A 14,711-nucleotide genomic window follows, 5' to 3' on the forward strand; every position below is an offset into this window, starting at 1 on the left:
ATTTTAAGATAAGAGCCTATCGACTTTTGTAGCTTTTATTTTGAAAGTAATCACTTCAATAGCCATCTTGGAAATTCGTCACCGCTGTCCAGTTTACCCAACTTGTCAGACGCGTGCTAGTGTAGAGATGGCCGCAGAGAAGCATAACGAAGTTAAAATGACATCCGGAGATGAAAATAAAGAGAATTCCTCGGATGCAGGACTTGGGTTGGAAAGTATCCTGAGTGTTAATGTGATGGCTCAAACTTAATCGTAACGAGAACAGCGTTACATCCTGTGTGATTGGATTTTTGGGGTTTAGCATACCGAAAGCATTAGCTAGCATAGTGGTCTACACGATTAGCTGTAGCGGTAAGCTTACGTGTCACTAGCACTTTTCAATGGTAAAGATATCTAAACACGCTGCAGCGTGATTGATTAGTGCACGATGTTATTCGAATGGTTCAATGATGTAGTCCCTTAAATCTCTGGTCTAAATTACATGAAGTTGTTTATATTGCCAGCTAAATGTAGTCAGCTGTAGTTATAAGGCTAAACGCGTAGCCTACCCGTGTGTAGTGTTGCTTATTGACTTTCTTGAATAATTGACACTGGATGTAGGCATTTATGCGACAATTGTAATATAGTGCGAATATAGTAAATCCATTAAATCTCACTTTGGATTGCTTCGATCGTAATTTTTTCACAGTCAAGACGCCTTTATATGACTTCTAGTTGGAGTTGTGGTGATTGAATGAAATTTTGCATGACATTAAAACGTTTCCTTAGCGCTCACTTGCAGTTCTCCAGATAATTAAGGATTCTCAGCAACAGCACGGACTACGGCATGGCGATTACCAGCGATACAGGTGAAATGCGAATTCTGGTACAGATACGTATGTTATTGAATGAGGTATAGGTAGCGCAACAAAACATCTGTAACGGTGTCTTCACATGTCCGTAGGGGTTATTGCTCTCGTCGGCTACGTCGTCTACGGAAAACCTTGGGCTTTAAAATGGGTAATCGTCACAAGTTTACTGGGAAAAAAGTGACGGTGGAGATGGTCTCTGACAACAGGTAGGCAGTTTTAAGTTTCTGTAGTGATAACACCATGAGCAGTTATTTGTTCCTCAAGTCAGTGCACGCCTCACTTATACACTTTTTGTACAAGTGTCACACTATGGAAAATCGTCCATTACATTTTGCACAATAACTTATACAATCCAAAGACGACTTTTGTATAATAGGTTTAATGAATTTTCGATTGTTAATTGTGTAATAATGTATTACGCGTGTGCTACTTGTTTCTTACTGATTCTGCTCGCTCTCTGTACGTCCCATGACAATAAACCCAGACTTTGTCAGTAGCTGAGACTCTGGTCCACTTATCAGCTAAGGATTCTGCGTCTTTCAGTTCATCCCAACCTTTCTCGCTCTTGCACACGTGCAAACATTTTCTCTTCTTCGCTGGACACAAGGTACCTCCTGCTGGTCTTGATGGAGGCGGAGCGGGCGTGGAGTTATGCCATGCAGCTGAAACAGGAGGCTAACACAGAGCCACGGAAGCGTTTCCACCTGCTTTCCCGTCTGCGCAAGGCCGCCAAGCACGGAGAACAGCTGGAGCGCTTGTGTGAGAGCCCCCGTGTAGATGCCAAAACCAAACTAGAGGCTCAGGTACCACTGGAAATTTGATAAGAGTGAACATAAAAGCACATTTCTTATCTGTTTTGTCTATTCAGAGTGTCCCTGATTACCACATAGACAAAATGTGTAATCTGTTTTTGAAACACCTTTGCAGGCTTATACTGCCTATCTAACAGGAATGGTCTACTTTGAGCTACAGCAGTGGAAGCCTGCTATGGAGGCCTTCAACAAGTGCAAGTGAGCTTATTACCTTTCGAAATCCAAATAAATTGCGCTGTGTCGTTTTTTTTTTTTTTCTGATGAAACTATAACATCATACGGAAGGAAGACCATCTCACACCACACACATTCATTTAGGTTGTACTTCAAGATAAGCAACCCTATGTGTTTTACTTGGCTTTAACATCTGTTAAAATGACCCTCAGAACAATCTATGAGAAGTTGGCCAGTGCTTTTACGGAAGAGCAAGCTGTACTTTATCACCAGAGAGTGGAAGAGATCTCGCCCAACCTCCGCTACTGTGCTTACAACATTGGTACGTACGATTTATACTGCCGCGCTAATAAACGTGTCAGCGTTTAAAGTTCCAGATTTGCTGTTACTCTCAACGCCCACACACACAAGTGGCCTTTCTCTCTGCTTGGTTTCTAGGCGACCAAAATGCTATCAACGACCTGATGCAGATGAGGCTGAGTGCAGGAGGGGGAGGAGGCATGATGGCTGAAAAACTGGAGGTCAGGAGTCATTTCATCATGACTTATTTCTGATACTTATTTATACTTCATATTATTTGACTTAGAATTTACAATTTGGTATTTGGCAGATGCTTTTAGCCAAAGCGACTTACAATAAGTGCATCACACTGACTTCAAATCAGTGTGACCTTCAACTTCCTGTGCTGTAATGAGTAAGCCTGGAGGGGATAGTATCTTAAAACTTGGGCTGCCAAAGATTTTCCTAGTCGACTATTAGTCGTTAGTTCAAGCCATTAGTGGACTAGTTGTCGCATGTTTATGATAATAATTTAATTATTTATATGTGTATTTTTTGGGGACATCAGAAAATGGTTTGCGTTCCAGGACTGAAAACGTTATAAGTAACATTGTTAGCACTGTGCCACATTACAGAGAAATACAAAACCGTGATAATGAACCTTTAAAATATAAATTTTACAAGTGCATGCATGAAGCGAGCCGTCTGTTAACGATGCTAACGGCAAAAGCTCACTTTTGTAACTACCTGACGTACACAAATTCTTAAAAATGGCCAATATCCTGTTTGCTCTTAAACTGTATACACCATGGTAAAGTATAGGGATTGAAGTATTTGAGTGGCAGCAACATACAACGGGGACTCCCAGGTTGCTACACAATTAGGCAATTAATTATTTAGCATAATAGAATAATAACATAGGTTACAAAGGAGTATTAGAGCCTGCTTCTGGCAACTTGTGCTGATGTGCCAACAGTATTTAAGTATTTCGTTATATACTTTAGCCTATGCTAAAGTATAAGCTCACAAGATGCTCCATGTTCCTCATTTTAATGCAAGCGACAGACTGCTCTTCTGATATTTCCCCTCTAAAATAACTCATAGCCTAAAATCAGGCTTTTATTCTCGTAATATAATGACTTTTTTCTTGTAAAATTGCGACTTTATTCTTGTAATATTCCCGAAACCGCAGAATTTTTTTCCCTGTTAGTCTGGCCCTAATAGTCTGTCGTATCAGGCTTCTTACATTTTTCAGATGAGAAGTCATGTTTTAGGTTGATGAATGATAGGCGAATCTTTGCATGCAGAGTTTGCTTGTCACCTTCTTGGGGTCTTCTTTACATGCTCGAAATGATCTCACTCTTTGGATGATTTCCTGCCCGACCAAGTCTCACAACTTTTTAAATGACAAGGGGCACTTCCCGAATGGAGTTTTTTTTTTTTTTTTTTTCCTTCTGGGGATTGAGTAACCGACCAATGAAAACTTGGTCGACCAAAACTCTTCTCATTGACTAATGGTTTAGTCGACTATTAGGGGGCAGCCCTACTTAAAAACGTAAGGAAACACAAGCTGACGGGTGTTTCTAGTGCCACAGTAATTACTTTACTCTTCCAAAACAATGCATTGTACTGTAATGTACTGTACTGTTGTCTTAAAACAAGTGGCAGTTTCTCGGAAAAAATGGAATAACACCTTAAATTTAATGAATGACTTTTTGAACCAGAGAAATATCTTGTTGCCATGGTGCACAGGAAATATGCTCTTGTAAGAAATGTTCTGTAAGAAATGTATGTGTTTCATCTTTTTCAGGCTCTGATCACTCAGACCCGTGCCAAGCAGGCAGCCACCATGAGTGAGGTGGAATGGCGCGGGCGCATAGTGCCCGTCAAGATAGACAAAGCCCGCATTTTCCTCCTGGGCCTGGCAGACAATGAAGCGGCCATTGCACAGGTCAGTGAACGCAGAGTTCAAGACATTGTACTATGTGATATTTTCATTAAAAACAGATAAATGAAAACTTCCAGAAACCTCCAGCCAAATGAAAGCAATGGGCGTAAAGTTTTGATTATGGAGTAGCTTGTGTGCGCATTATTAGATGGACATAAAGGGCAACTTCACCCCTTTTGAAAACTGGGGCCATTGTGCTTTGATATTTGTCGGTGCTATAGACAGTTTTTTGACCAGAGACGTCAGTTTTGGAGTTCTTGTGTGTTTTATTTCCATCAAAAACACTCAATTTCCAAACCATAACATGCCATCTTTCCAGATGGACAATCTTTTTCCTACCAGCCAAGGATATCATGAACAATGTTGTTAATGCTATTTAGCTTAAAATCTCTCAGACAAAAAATAAATGCCAAAAATGTGGAGTTGGGTTACTTCACTTAGTTTTCACCAACACTAGTCTCACGAGAGCTTGCATTGGCTGTGATAACTACTCAGAAAGCTAGCTAACATTTGGCTACAGCTTATGTTAACTCTGTTGCTATGCAACATAATGCCCTGCAGCATAATATCACCTGAATGCACACCAAACTAACACCAACCTCTACTCAAATCATATCAAACCTCAAACCTGTTCCTTTATTTCCGATGGAGGGAGCTCTCTGGCCAGGATAAGACTGTGAGACAGCTGTGTGGTTGTGTAAATGAAGCAACCAAACGCATGCCTAAAGTTAGTGTCCGTCACACCCCTTCCACACCTCACGGTGAGGAACGAGTCACGCTTGGAGCATGCAGTCCCATTGCAACCAGACTGCATTCTAAACATCTCAAAAGCATTAAGCCCACACCCTTCCGGTTCACTAGACCTGCTTACCTAATAACAAAGTGTGTAAGCAAATCAAGTCTGAGTATGTGGTACTCACCAAGCTACCGTACTTATTAAAACCCCGTATATGGTTGGGTTCAGTACATATTAATAGCCTAGAAAAAAAAATAAATCACTGTCAACGCATCATACAGTAAATGGTTTGACGCCCTCTGAAACCTTATTTTGTTTTTTTTTTCCCCTAGGTTTTTTTTTCCCAGATAGTTCTTTTGTTTTATACTTAAAGAAAAGATAACTCGGGCTTTGTAATTTTAAGCACTGGCAAATGTTCGTTTGTGTCCCCCCCCCCCCAGCGATCATTTAATCTGCCTCTCATGATATTTGGTGTTTCTCAGACCAGACCGCGCCCATGTTCAGGCCTTTGCTCTCAGATGATAATTGCCTCACTTTAATCCCAGGTCCGTGACATGAAGCGCCTAATCTGTCACAGACAAGCTAGTGAAGAGCAGCGTGTGGTTTTTTTTTTTTTGATGTTGGGGATGGGCTGTACATACAGCCCCAACATCTAAAACACTCAGCCCTTTCATGCTCATTCATCTTCTGCCAAATGAAACCCTTGGCTTGATTTACTAGCTGCTTCGCATACTCTTGCCATAAGAGTGAAAAGACCGTTGCAGATTTTTTTTTTTTTTTTTTGATCTGGGTCTCTCCCTCTATCATTTCCCTTCTTCATTCTTCTCTGACTCCGTGGCAGAACTGGTTCCTCCAGCCCAACTCTCCAACAAGGCGTTGCCAAGGTGTTGCCGTAGGTTCGAGGCAAACCAGACGGGTGTGTGTGTGTGTGTGTGTTCAAAAGAATCTCAGAGAATTGTCTTTCCAATTAGTGTAAGCCAGGTACATTTGTATTTTTCCAACATTGTGTCTTTTCTGCTGTAGGTGTAGCTGTCAAACAAACATTTCGTAAGACTTAAAATCTCCACAAAGAAATCATGCAAACCCCGCGTTAGGGAAGTTTTAGCGCTGGTGACGATTATTTAGATATATTTCAAGTATTAGAATTGTCTGTAAGCACTTATTACCCAGTTTGCGTTGCCTCTGCTTGCGATGAATCACTTTGAGTATCTTGGATATCTTCAGTTACTGAAGGATGTAACATGTGTTAGCATTAACACGCTCGAGTTTATGAAGAATCGTTGTGTTATTGTAGCTATGCACTGCGTGTAATATTTCACTCAGACTCTTAGACTAGCCTCAGTGTTACTACAGTTATGACAACACGATCACTGAAAAGAAAACAAAGTCTGGAATCTTGTGAGTTGGGGTTTTGATTTCAGCGATCAGCTAAAACACTTCAAATCAGTTGAATTCATTTCAGCATTACAGACACTTATGTGAGTTAAGCCATATTAACTCTTAAACAGTATTAACTCTTCTCGCTGGTTAACCAGTATCGAGTATTACAGCTATGGGAAATGAGCTCGTTGTTTGGCTCTTGAGGTGCAGAAATGCAAACAGATGTCTCGGTTTGACACAGTGGTTCTGTAATTGTAGATGCTTTGACCATGCACGAATGCCTAGGAAACCTGCTCAGTCACATAGCTTCTTTTAGACAAGTTGGCTATACGCATCTTTCCTGTGTTTGTTGCGGTACAATGAAGTGTGATACTTCGTCTAAATGTTTGTTAAGCGCACGACATTTCACTTAGTTTATTGTCCTTCATCAGCGATGTTGCTTGTCGAAAGGGTGAATGGTCACTCTGTTCCGTGATAAAATTACGTGAAGCCTGTTTACCACAATCCTATGCAAATTTCCTTGGCTATGGACAGTTTTCACTGCATACTGCCTTCATGAACAGTTAATAAAACTTTTTTTTACAGATGATTTTGATTTTGACATGCCTTTAAGTAGCCATTGTTATTAAGGGTTGCTTTGGGTACTTAAAAAAAAAAAAAAAAAAAGGTGGTCCCAAAAGGTGAAATGTCATGGTCTTATGCCGTAAGGATCTTCTCTTTCCTTCTCATTTTCGGCACTTACATGTCATGGAGTTACACCCATCATGTGACTGCTAACATCTTGACCTCGGACTTCTTAAAGTGCCCTGCTGCCGGGAGCCAGCACTGAACATGTCTTTTAAACCTTTAGGGGTTTTGTTACCAGGGCAACACGCCTCATATGTCTGAGCTCTGATATCTGATTGGCTTTGCTGATTTGTGAGGGCTTGGGCTATGTTATCAAAAAATTACAGCTTTAGTGAATAAATATGGACCACTTGTCATTAGGAATGAGTGGCAAGAAAGCTGAATGGCAAGAGAGGCCTCAAAAGAAATTCAAAAGTGATTTTTCACCCATTTTGTCCACACTAATGAGAGACCTCCAGAATTAGTGTATTAGATGCTGTGGAGAGTGTAGCTGAATTCTCTTTGAACTAACTTGAGGTCATTTTGTTCCATCATTCCAGGCAGCCAATGAGGAAACCAAGGAGCGTCTGTACGAATCCCTTCTGGCCGAGTGCCGAGACACCATCCAGGCCGTGAGGGAGGAACTGCGCATAGACGTGGTACGGGAACAAATTTCTGTTGTACACCTTGATTTTTCTTGCATAAACCCTGTAGTCAGCTTGCTCTTTGAGCAGTCTGTGAAAAAAATATGAACACACACTTGATCAACATAACTAAAAGGAATTACTGACAAATATCCCACAAAGCCTTGATGAGTGTAAAACATCTTTGTGTTCTCTCTGTACAACAGAAACAGAGAGAGAGGACTGTGGATGCTGACAGTGGGAAGGTCTCCAATCTGCAGTATCTACACAGGTTTGTTCGTTTAGTAGCGCGTGTATGAACGCGTTTCTTATCCACACGTTAATATGTGAATGAAACACAAAAAATGACATTCATGAGCCAGATTAAATCATACCAGGGCTAACTCCAGCTAGCTAGCGTACAAGCTGCTAATCTACATTTGCGTCTTGCGTAGCTACCTGACCTACATCAAACTGTGGACAGTGGTGAAGAGGAATGAGAGTATGGCCCGCGTACTGCAGGCCAAGCTAAAGGAGCCCCAGACGGACGAGACCAAGAGGAGCCCGCGGCCTCAGGATCTCATCCGTCTCTATGACATCATCCTGCAGGTACCGAGCAGCAATTCATTTAAAGTCGTTTGAAAAAATATCTCTTGTGTTGGAAAATGCTTCATTCAGATTTCTTGACTTTATCACTCTCCTCGTTTTCTCTGCAGAGCCTGGCTGAGTTATCAGCCCTCCAGGGTCTTGAGGAGGACCACACCTTCCAGAAGGAGGTGGCTCTGAAAACCTTGGTGTACAAAGCTTACAGGTATTGGCTGTTCTTGTGTGTTTGTGCGTTTGTTTGCCTGTTTGTACGCGTGTTTGTGTTGATTCGAGGACGGGCGGTCCATCAAACACAGTCGACGTTCCACCAAGACTGTGAACTGCAGCTAAATTGAGTGGCTTAATCCGGAGAAATGATTTTGATTTTACACGTAATCCTCAACCAGGAGGCATCTGTACAGAAGATTATGTCTAAACACTTTACATGTTCAAGTTTCATTGACCTTAACCTGCATTAATCTCAGATCTCAAGATCGGCATTCCGCTTCCCTCCTAAACCCTGATTCCGATCTCTGTCCTTGTTTCTCAGTCCGATGAATTCTTTAACAGCTCTTTCCCCGCATATCTAGAGAGTTTGCATTTTTGATAATTTTTTTCTTTTTTTTACTCCTCAGTTACTGCATCACTGTTCATGCAGCAAAACTGCTAGAATGTTCTAGAGTCTTTGAAACTGTGCACACCTTAAGGACTAATATGTTCCCCAGGCCACTTTCTGTCCATTTAGAAAAGCTTTTTAGTCTTATTCTCCGCCTCAATCTTTGAGTCTTTATGTTCATCATCTCTTATTTATTCTGTATTGATTATTAAGCAGTGCCAGTAATCCTTTTGTACTGTTTTCGCATTGCTTTCTAGGTGCTTCTTTATTGCTCAGTCTTATGTGCTGGTCAAGAAGTGGAGTGAGGCCCTGGTTCTCTATGAAAGAGTGCTCAAATACGCTCGTGAGGTCCAGTCCAAAGCCAAGAGCCTCACCAACAGTCTTAAGGTTGGAGTCTCCATCAAACCCATTCAGGAATAACCTGACCCCTGACCGTCCTCCAACAATATAAGGGACACATTGTTTTTGCAGCAGACATGGAAGTATTCATTTCTTATCGTATTTGCTTCATCTGCAGGACCTACCTGATGTCCAGGAGTTGATTGCTGAGGTCAGCGCTGAGAAATATTCCCTGCAAGCAGCTGCCATTTTAGGTACATATGACAATTTGTCTTTAGCATTGGCCGCCATTTTGTTTCCGTTACATGAGGCCCTGGCTATTAGCCCACGTCTCTGAGTTGGATAATTTACTTCTGTTTTGACATGTGACTTCCCCCGTAAGTATTGTCAGCAAATGCTGTTACGTATGTTATACTGGTCCAGGGTTCATTCAGGTTCTGTTTGCATTTTAGACACGGAGGATGTGGCCGAAGTACCTGCTCAGCAACAAGTGAAAGACAACAAGGTAACATACTAAGAATTCTCACGGAAGTTCTATAAGTTCATGATTTTCAGGACTGATTACAGTGCGTTTATTCCCGGGAAGCTGACTTCCTTTGTTTCATATCACATATAGTTGCTTCTAGACGGTCAGCTGATAGTGGACTTATCCATGTGATTGGTGGACAAGAAGCAAATACACAACCTCAATAATTTCTACATAGGGATACCGCAATTTACCCAATTAACATAGTTAAGCAATTTAGTAGGATTTGAGAAAGGGCAAAAATATACATTCTAAATCTGTAACTGTAGCTTTCTGCTGGTTCTACTGCAGTTCATTTCTGTACGGCACTGTTTAAGCTGCAAGGAGACCTGATCCTACTCTCTGTCGCGGGGATGGGGTGGAGGGCACTGGGAATGTCAGAGTGGAATGTTGCAGGGCAGAATGGTGCACACGTGCTCAACTAACAGTTGAGTGTTTTAGGCGATTTCTGTCAGACACAAAGAGTTGTATTGTAAAGGGAGAGTGCTGTGTGTGCATTCCAATCCTAGGTTAGCTGCGAGGGTGAGAAGTTGCACTGAGGGAAAAAAAACACATCGTTTAAGCTTTTTCATTTACGAATTCTTCTTGTCTGTCTTTTTTTTTTTTTTTTTTTTCCCCTGTCTCCTCAGCCCTTGTCTGAACGACTGGAAGCTTTTCACCTAGACCCCACCCTTGTAGGAAAACAGCCCAATCTGGTGCAGTTCCCACCAGAGTTCCAGCCAATCCCCTGCAAGCCACTCTTCTTTGACTTGGCTCTCAACCATGTGGCCTTCCCGCCTCTGGACGACAAGGTGGAGCAGAAGGGCAAGGGCGGCCTGACAGGCTACATCAAGGGCATCTTTGGCTTCGGCAGCTAGAGCTCGGACCCCCGCCCACTCGCGGGCCTGCCTGACTGCATGAGGGAGCCACTGAGCACCGGCCTTCTCCAGACTCTGACCTTCAGTCAGTCCTTTAGATCTGTCCGATTCTAGAGACCAAGCCTGGTGGTTATTAGTCCATGCAGTAGTCAATCCAACCCAACCCCCGCCCCCTCAACCTTGTCCCATACAGAGGGAACATAAATGATTTAGTATCTTTGTTTTTTTTTTTTTTTTTTTTTTTCTTTTTGTTTCCATTTTATCTTGAACTCTGAAGCGCCTTCATCTAACTAAGTTTGAAGTCAGTGGACAGGAGGAAAATGGATCTGTTGTAGGGTTTGTAGGAATCGTCTCATGTGCAACAAGAACTTGAGTTTGGAGACACAGTGTCAAGATACAGTGACACAGGGTTCTTTTAACTCTTATCAGAACTGTGACATTAACGCTACCCTTGCAGTCAGTACATCTTGTCCTAAGCCAGTCAATTTAGGAATTTAATTTTTTTTTTTTTTTTAGATTGTAATGGTTCAGAAATGATCTGGAGTTGATCTCTGACACTATGACAACCAACACACTCACCGCCTTGCATGGTTTCACAGCATAAGTTATCAGTTTTAGTCTTGGACAATAGAAATGATCACAAGAACATCCAGGCATTTTTTTTTTTTACCACTGGAGGTAGAAAACAAACACTTAACAAAAACCTTTCAGAATATGGATGACTACAATAAATGGATCTCAAGGTCTTCTTGTTTTTTTTTTGTTTGTTTGTTTTTTTTACAGTTATTTGAGAAAAGGGAGAAGCTGATTATTGATGATCGGTGTTCCTGTTAGTGATCTTGCCTCTTCTTTTATCCATAGATGTTTGCAGGGGAACAGTATTGTTTATCTGCTGCTGTCCCCTGGACTCCAGTACCAAAGCTTGTCCATGTCCTGTCTCATCCTATTCAACACAACTTAATATCTCTCAACATAGCCTACATCCCTTCCTCTGTAAATCCACAGTGGACCACCTGTACTAATCTGATCCTTTGTAATTATATTCTGTTATTAAAATGGGGTTCAACGTGGCGTAGAAACGTGAGCTTTTCCCTCTTATCTTAATTCTTTCTCGTTTATTTGAATCTGTTTTCTGAGGAAGCTGTTGACCCTATTTGGAGGATGTTTTATTTTTAATCAAACACATTGCCAGGACGTCATTTCTGTTGTGATACTATGAGAATGTCGTTTGAAAAACGAAAAGTACGAATGATGAGATGATCGGTTTCATTCATTTCAAGGCTCCTAATTAAACATGACCATGAAATACTTGTTTGTTTTGTTGTTGGTGAGAAGGTTTTTTTTTTGTTTTGTTTTTTTTTTCTGTTTGAGCTACAAGAGAAACACCAAAGGTATCATTGTCAAAAGCAAAGAAGTTCATTGGGTGATTACCAGTATACTCCTGTGGGTGGAGTATAGGAGATTTCCAGGCAGATATTTAACCTAAAATATATGGTGCTGTTACCAGTCAGTTTTGGCCTCTAATCTGTACCTAGACGCTGAGGCCAATTTCCCTCTTAGAATTCCTCAGCAGATTTCTATCATTATGGCCAACAACAGCCGTCTTTCATTACCTTTTCGTCAAGTACATTCCACGGTTCACTACAGACACGGTGAAATGCATTTCTGGATTTATGGAATGTGTGTGTGCATACCTGAAAAATACATTCCAGAAAAATACATCTATGGTATTTTTTTTTTTTTTTTTTTTACAACAATACTGTTTCCATCCATAGACGTAGTATGTAAGTCCTCAAAATAACTAACTTATTTCATGAGGCTTGTTTGTGACATTTTGAATCATATCTGAAATGTTTTAACAATAACCTGGAAACAAATGAACAAGTACATAACCTTGCTTAGCGACAGTTAAGTTCATTTCAGGATGAGATGTCCAGGTGTTTTTGGCTGGGAAGGTCTTTCTTCTACTTATTACCTGCTTTCCACTGCCTATTCTATGACTGAACGGTTTCATAGTCGGTTTAGAACACATGGTGTGAACCAAGTTCTGTTTCCTGCTCAATGAAACAGGGAAGAGAATCTCTGTGGCAATCAGTATTGGTACCAAAATCGGTGTCATATTAGCCTCATTGATTCTGTCACAGTTTCAATGTTCTTCTTAAATAACAGGTGTATCCAAGATGCGAGTACCAAGTAAAAATATGCAAGACTGAAAAAGGACACGAGAAGCATTGGGCGAAAGCATGCGACACACCCAAAACTGCCATGCCTTTTACCTACACGCAGTCACTCACCCACAAGATGACACACACCCTCATCTAGATGAGTATCACTGACTGAATGGGTGATGTCCTTTTGATGCTTTTCAAGCTTGGTCTCAGCTGTAAACACAAGGTAAACAGTCCATGGAGTCTTGTTGTGATGCACCCTTCCCATTAGAGTGGACCTTCCATTCACAGTGGGTTTTAATCAAGAAAGATTCCCATGGGAAGAGGAGTTAGGCAGGGATGTTACACATTCTCACATATACAGTATGTACAAACGATTGTGGCTCTTTTGTATGGTCAGCAGCATGTACAAAATGGCTGTTGTCTGATCTCTATTCCTGTATTTAATCAATGTGATATCTTCTCATGTTTATTTTATTTTTGTTTCAATTCACCTCTACCTAGAAAAGGTATATCTCTGAAGATTTGTTCATTCATAGCATTCATTCATTCGCTTTAAGAGTTGATTCAAGGTCTAAACCAGGCATTCTCAACTCCAGTCCTGAGGGGCCCCCTTTCCCGCGTGTCTTTGTTTTAACTCTTCATTATCACACTTGAGAGAGCTAATCAAAGGCTTAAGGGTTGCTTGATCAGGGGAATAAAGTGTGTTAGTCCTGAACTGAAACAAAACACACCTTGTTGCAGTGATCAACTAATTATTAAGCCCTTGATTAGCTCAATCAACTGTGATAATGAAGAGTTAAAAACGAAGACATGCGGGAAAGGGGGCCCTCAGGACCGGTGTTGAGAACTACTGGTCTAAACTGCATTTTTGTGTCTGGGAAAAGAAGGTGGTAACCCCTTCAAATTTGTGCTGCCCTCAGGCGGGGTGACCGGTGACATCTAGAGTGGAGGAAAGGGGTTTGGGTTGTGTTTTTTGGACACACCTGTATGATGTGACAGAACACACCAGAAATGCAGGCTTTCTGCCCCAGCCTCGTTGCTATGTACGCGGCCAGGTTACATTCCTTTCCATCCCATAGTTCACACATCCCCTTTAGTCGGAAGAAAAATGAGTGGAAGACATTTAGCATACTTACCTACATTAAAAAAAAACAATTACTCGAAACCTTTCCCACCTCACCGTCGTGTCATGACGTACTGCTCATCGTGCTGTGTGCATCCAGTGATACCGAGCGCTTCCTCAAGCGGAGTTATGCATGTCTGATGTGATATCATAAAATGTTATGTACACATTGATACTAAGAGTATAATGATTAACAGGCTATGTGGGATATTTCCTTCATAGAGCCTTGGATCTTTCCTTGATCTCTTTGGTGCATTGTGCTGAATGGCCAAAGAGGTCATGTTTGAATGAGAATTACTGTTCTTTGCCTTAGATTACCAGACAATATTTACCAATTCAACAAAGTTGTTCTTAGAACCTTTGAATATGTATAAATTAACAATTGACTAATCCTTCAGTTGACTAAACTTGTTCTCAAATGTAAAGTGAAGTGAGAAAGTTGTTCTATCAACTCAGTTCTCACATACACTCGTTCTTAGCATGTTCTTTTCATTTGTAAGCTTGAAGGGCAAAGGAGAAAATGACTCCAATATTTATCTGTTCAGTAATCAACGAACACCACTAGTTCTGTGCACTCATTACTCTAAATCAAAGTCTGAAAACATGTGAAGCCCAGATTTGTTAACATAATGCTTGTATTTGTTTGGTACTGAAAACATATTGACAATGTTTAAGTGTCTCCCAGACAACTGTGCTCAGTGATCAGGCAAGATGGAATGAAAACACCCCCTAGGTGAATGGATGAGAGGTGGAGTAAGGGGGGGGGGTGTTAAGAAAAAAAGTGTGTGAGTGAGTAAGAGAAGCATATGAGAGGGGAAACTGGTCTACCCGGTCCTGTGGAACAAGATAGATGTCTGGGTGGTGTTCTACACCTGTTTCACAGGGCGGAGCCCAAATGGTAGCGGATCCACTTTTAACACAGTGATTACACTCCAGGGGGACGCAGAGAGACAGTGTGTGTGTGAAAGAAAGCAAGAAGAGAAGTCTGTCAGTAGAGCTCAGAAGAAACAAGAAACACAGACACACACACACACACACACACAGAAGAGAAAAGTGGTGGAACCTTACTTCACACAGCTTTCAGG

The 14,711-nt window shown here is 41.3% G+C and overlaps 1 protein-coding gene across 1 annotated transcript; it reads left to right on the plus strand.

Moving 5' to 3' along the window:
• The first annotated feature begins 127 nt into the window (after positions 1 to 127).
• On the plus strand, positions 128 to 10,567 carry srp68 (signal recognition particle 68). The gene is made up of 16 exons (XM_030781380.1): positions 128 to 215; positions 782 to 848; positions 944 to 1,057; positions 1,459 to 1,654; positions 1,779 to 1,861; positions 2,050 to 2,159; positions 2,276 to 2,358; positions 3,927 to 4,067; positions 7,347 to 7,445; positions 7,637 to 7,701; positions 7,865 to 8,018; positions 8,126 to 8,220; positions 8,868 to 8,997; positions 9,128 to 9,203; positions 9,402 to 9,454; positions 10,105 to 10,567. Exons 1-16 carry the CDS (start codon positions 128 to 130, stop codon positions 10,330 to 10,332), a joined length of 1,782 nt encoding a protein of 593 aa, XP_030637240.1. The 3' UTR covers positions 10,333 to 10,567.
• The last annotated feature ends 4,144 nt before the right edge of the window (positions 10,568 to 14,711 follow it).

Source organism: Chanos chanos, chromosome 8 (assembly GCF_902362185.1).
Source record: "Chanos chanos chromosome 8, fChaCha1.1, whole genome shotgun sequence".
NCBI classification, from domain to species: Eukaryota; Metazoa; Chordata; class Actinopteri; order Gonorynchiformes; family Chanidae; genus Chanos; species Chanos chanos.

What these genes read in the sequence shown, in the direction of transcription:
- srp68 (XM_030781380.1), top strand. Translation starts at nt 128, where the DNA reads ATGGCCGCAGAGAAGCATAACGAAGTTAAAATGACATCCGGAGATGAA. An exon ending in GAGGCCTTCAACAAGTGCAA is followed by an intron (nt 1,862 to 2,049) that starts GTGAGCTTATTA and finishes AATGACCCTCAG; the next exon opens with AACAATCTATGAGAAGTTGG. An exon ending in ATGAAGCGGCCATTGCACAG is followed by an intron (nt 4,068 to 7,346) that starts GTCAGTGAACGC and finishes CCATCATTCCAG; the next exon opens with GCAGCCAATGAGGAAACCAA.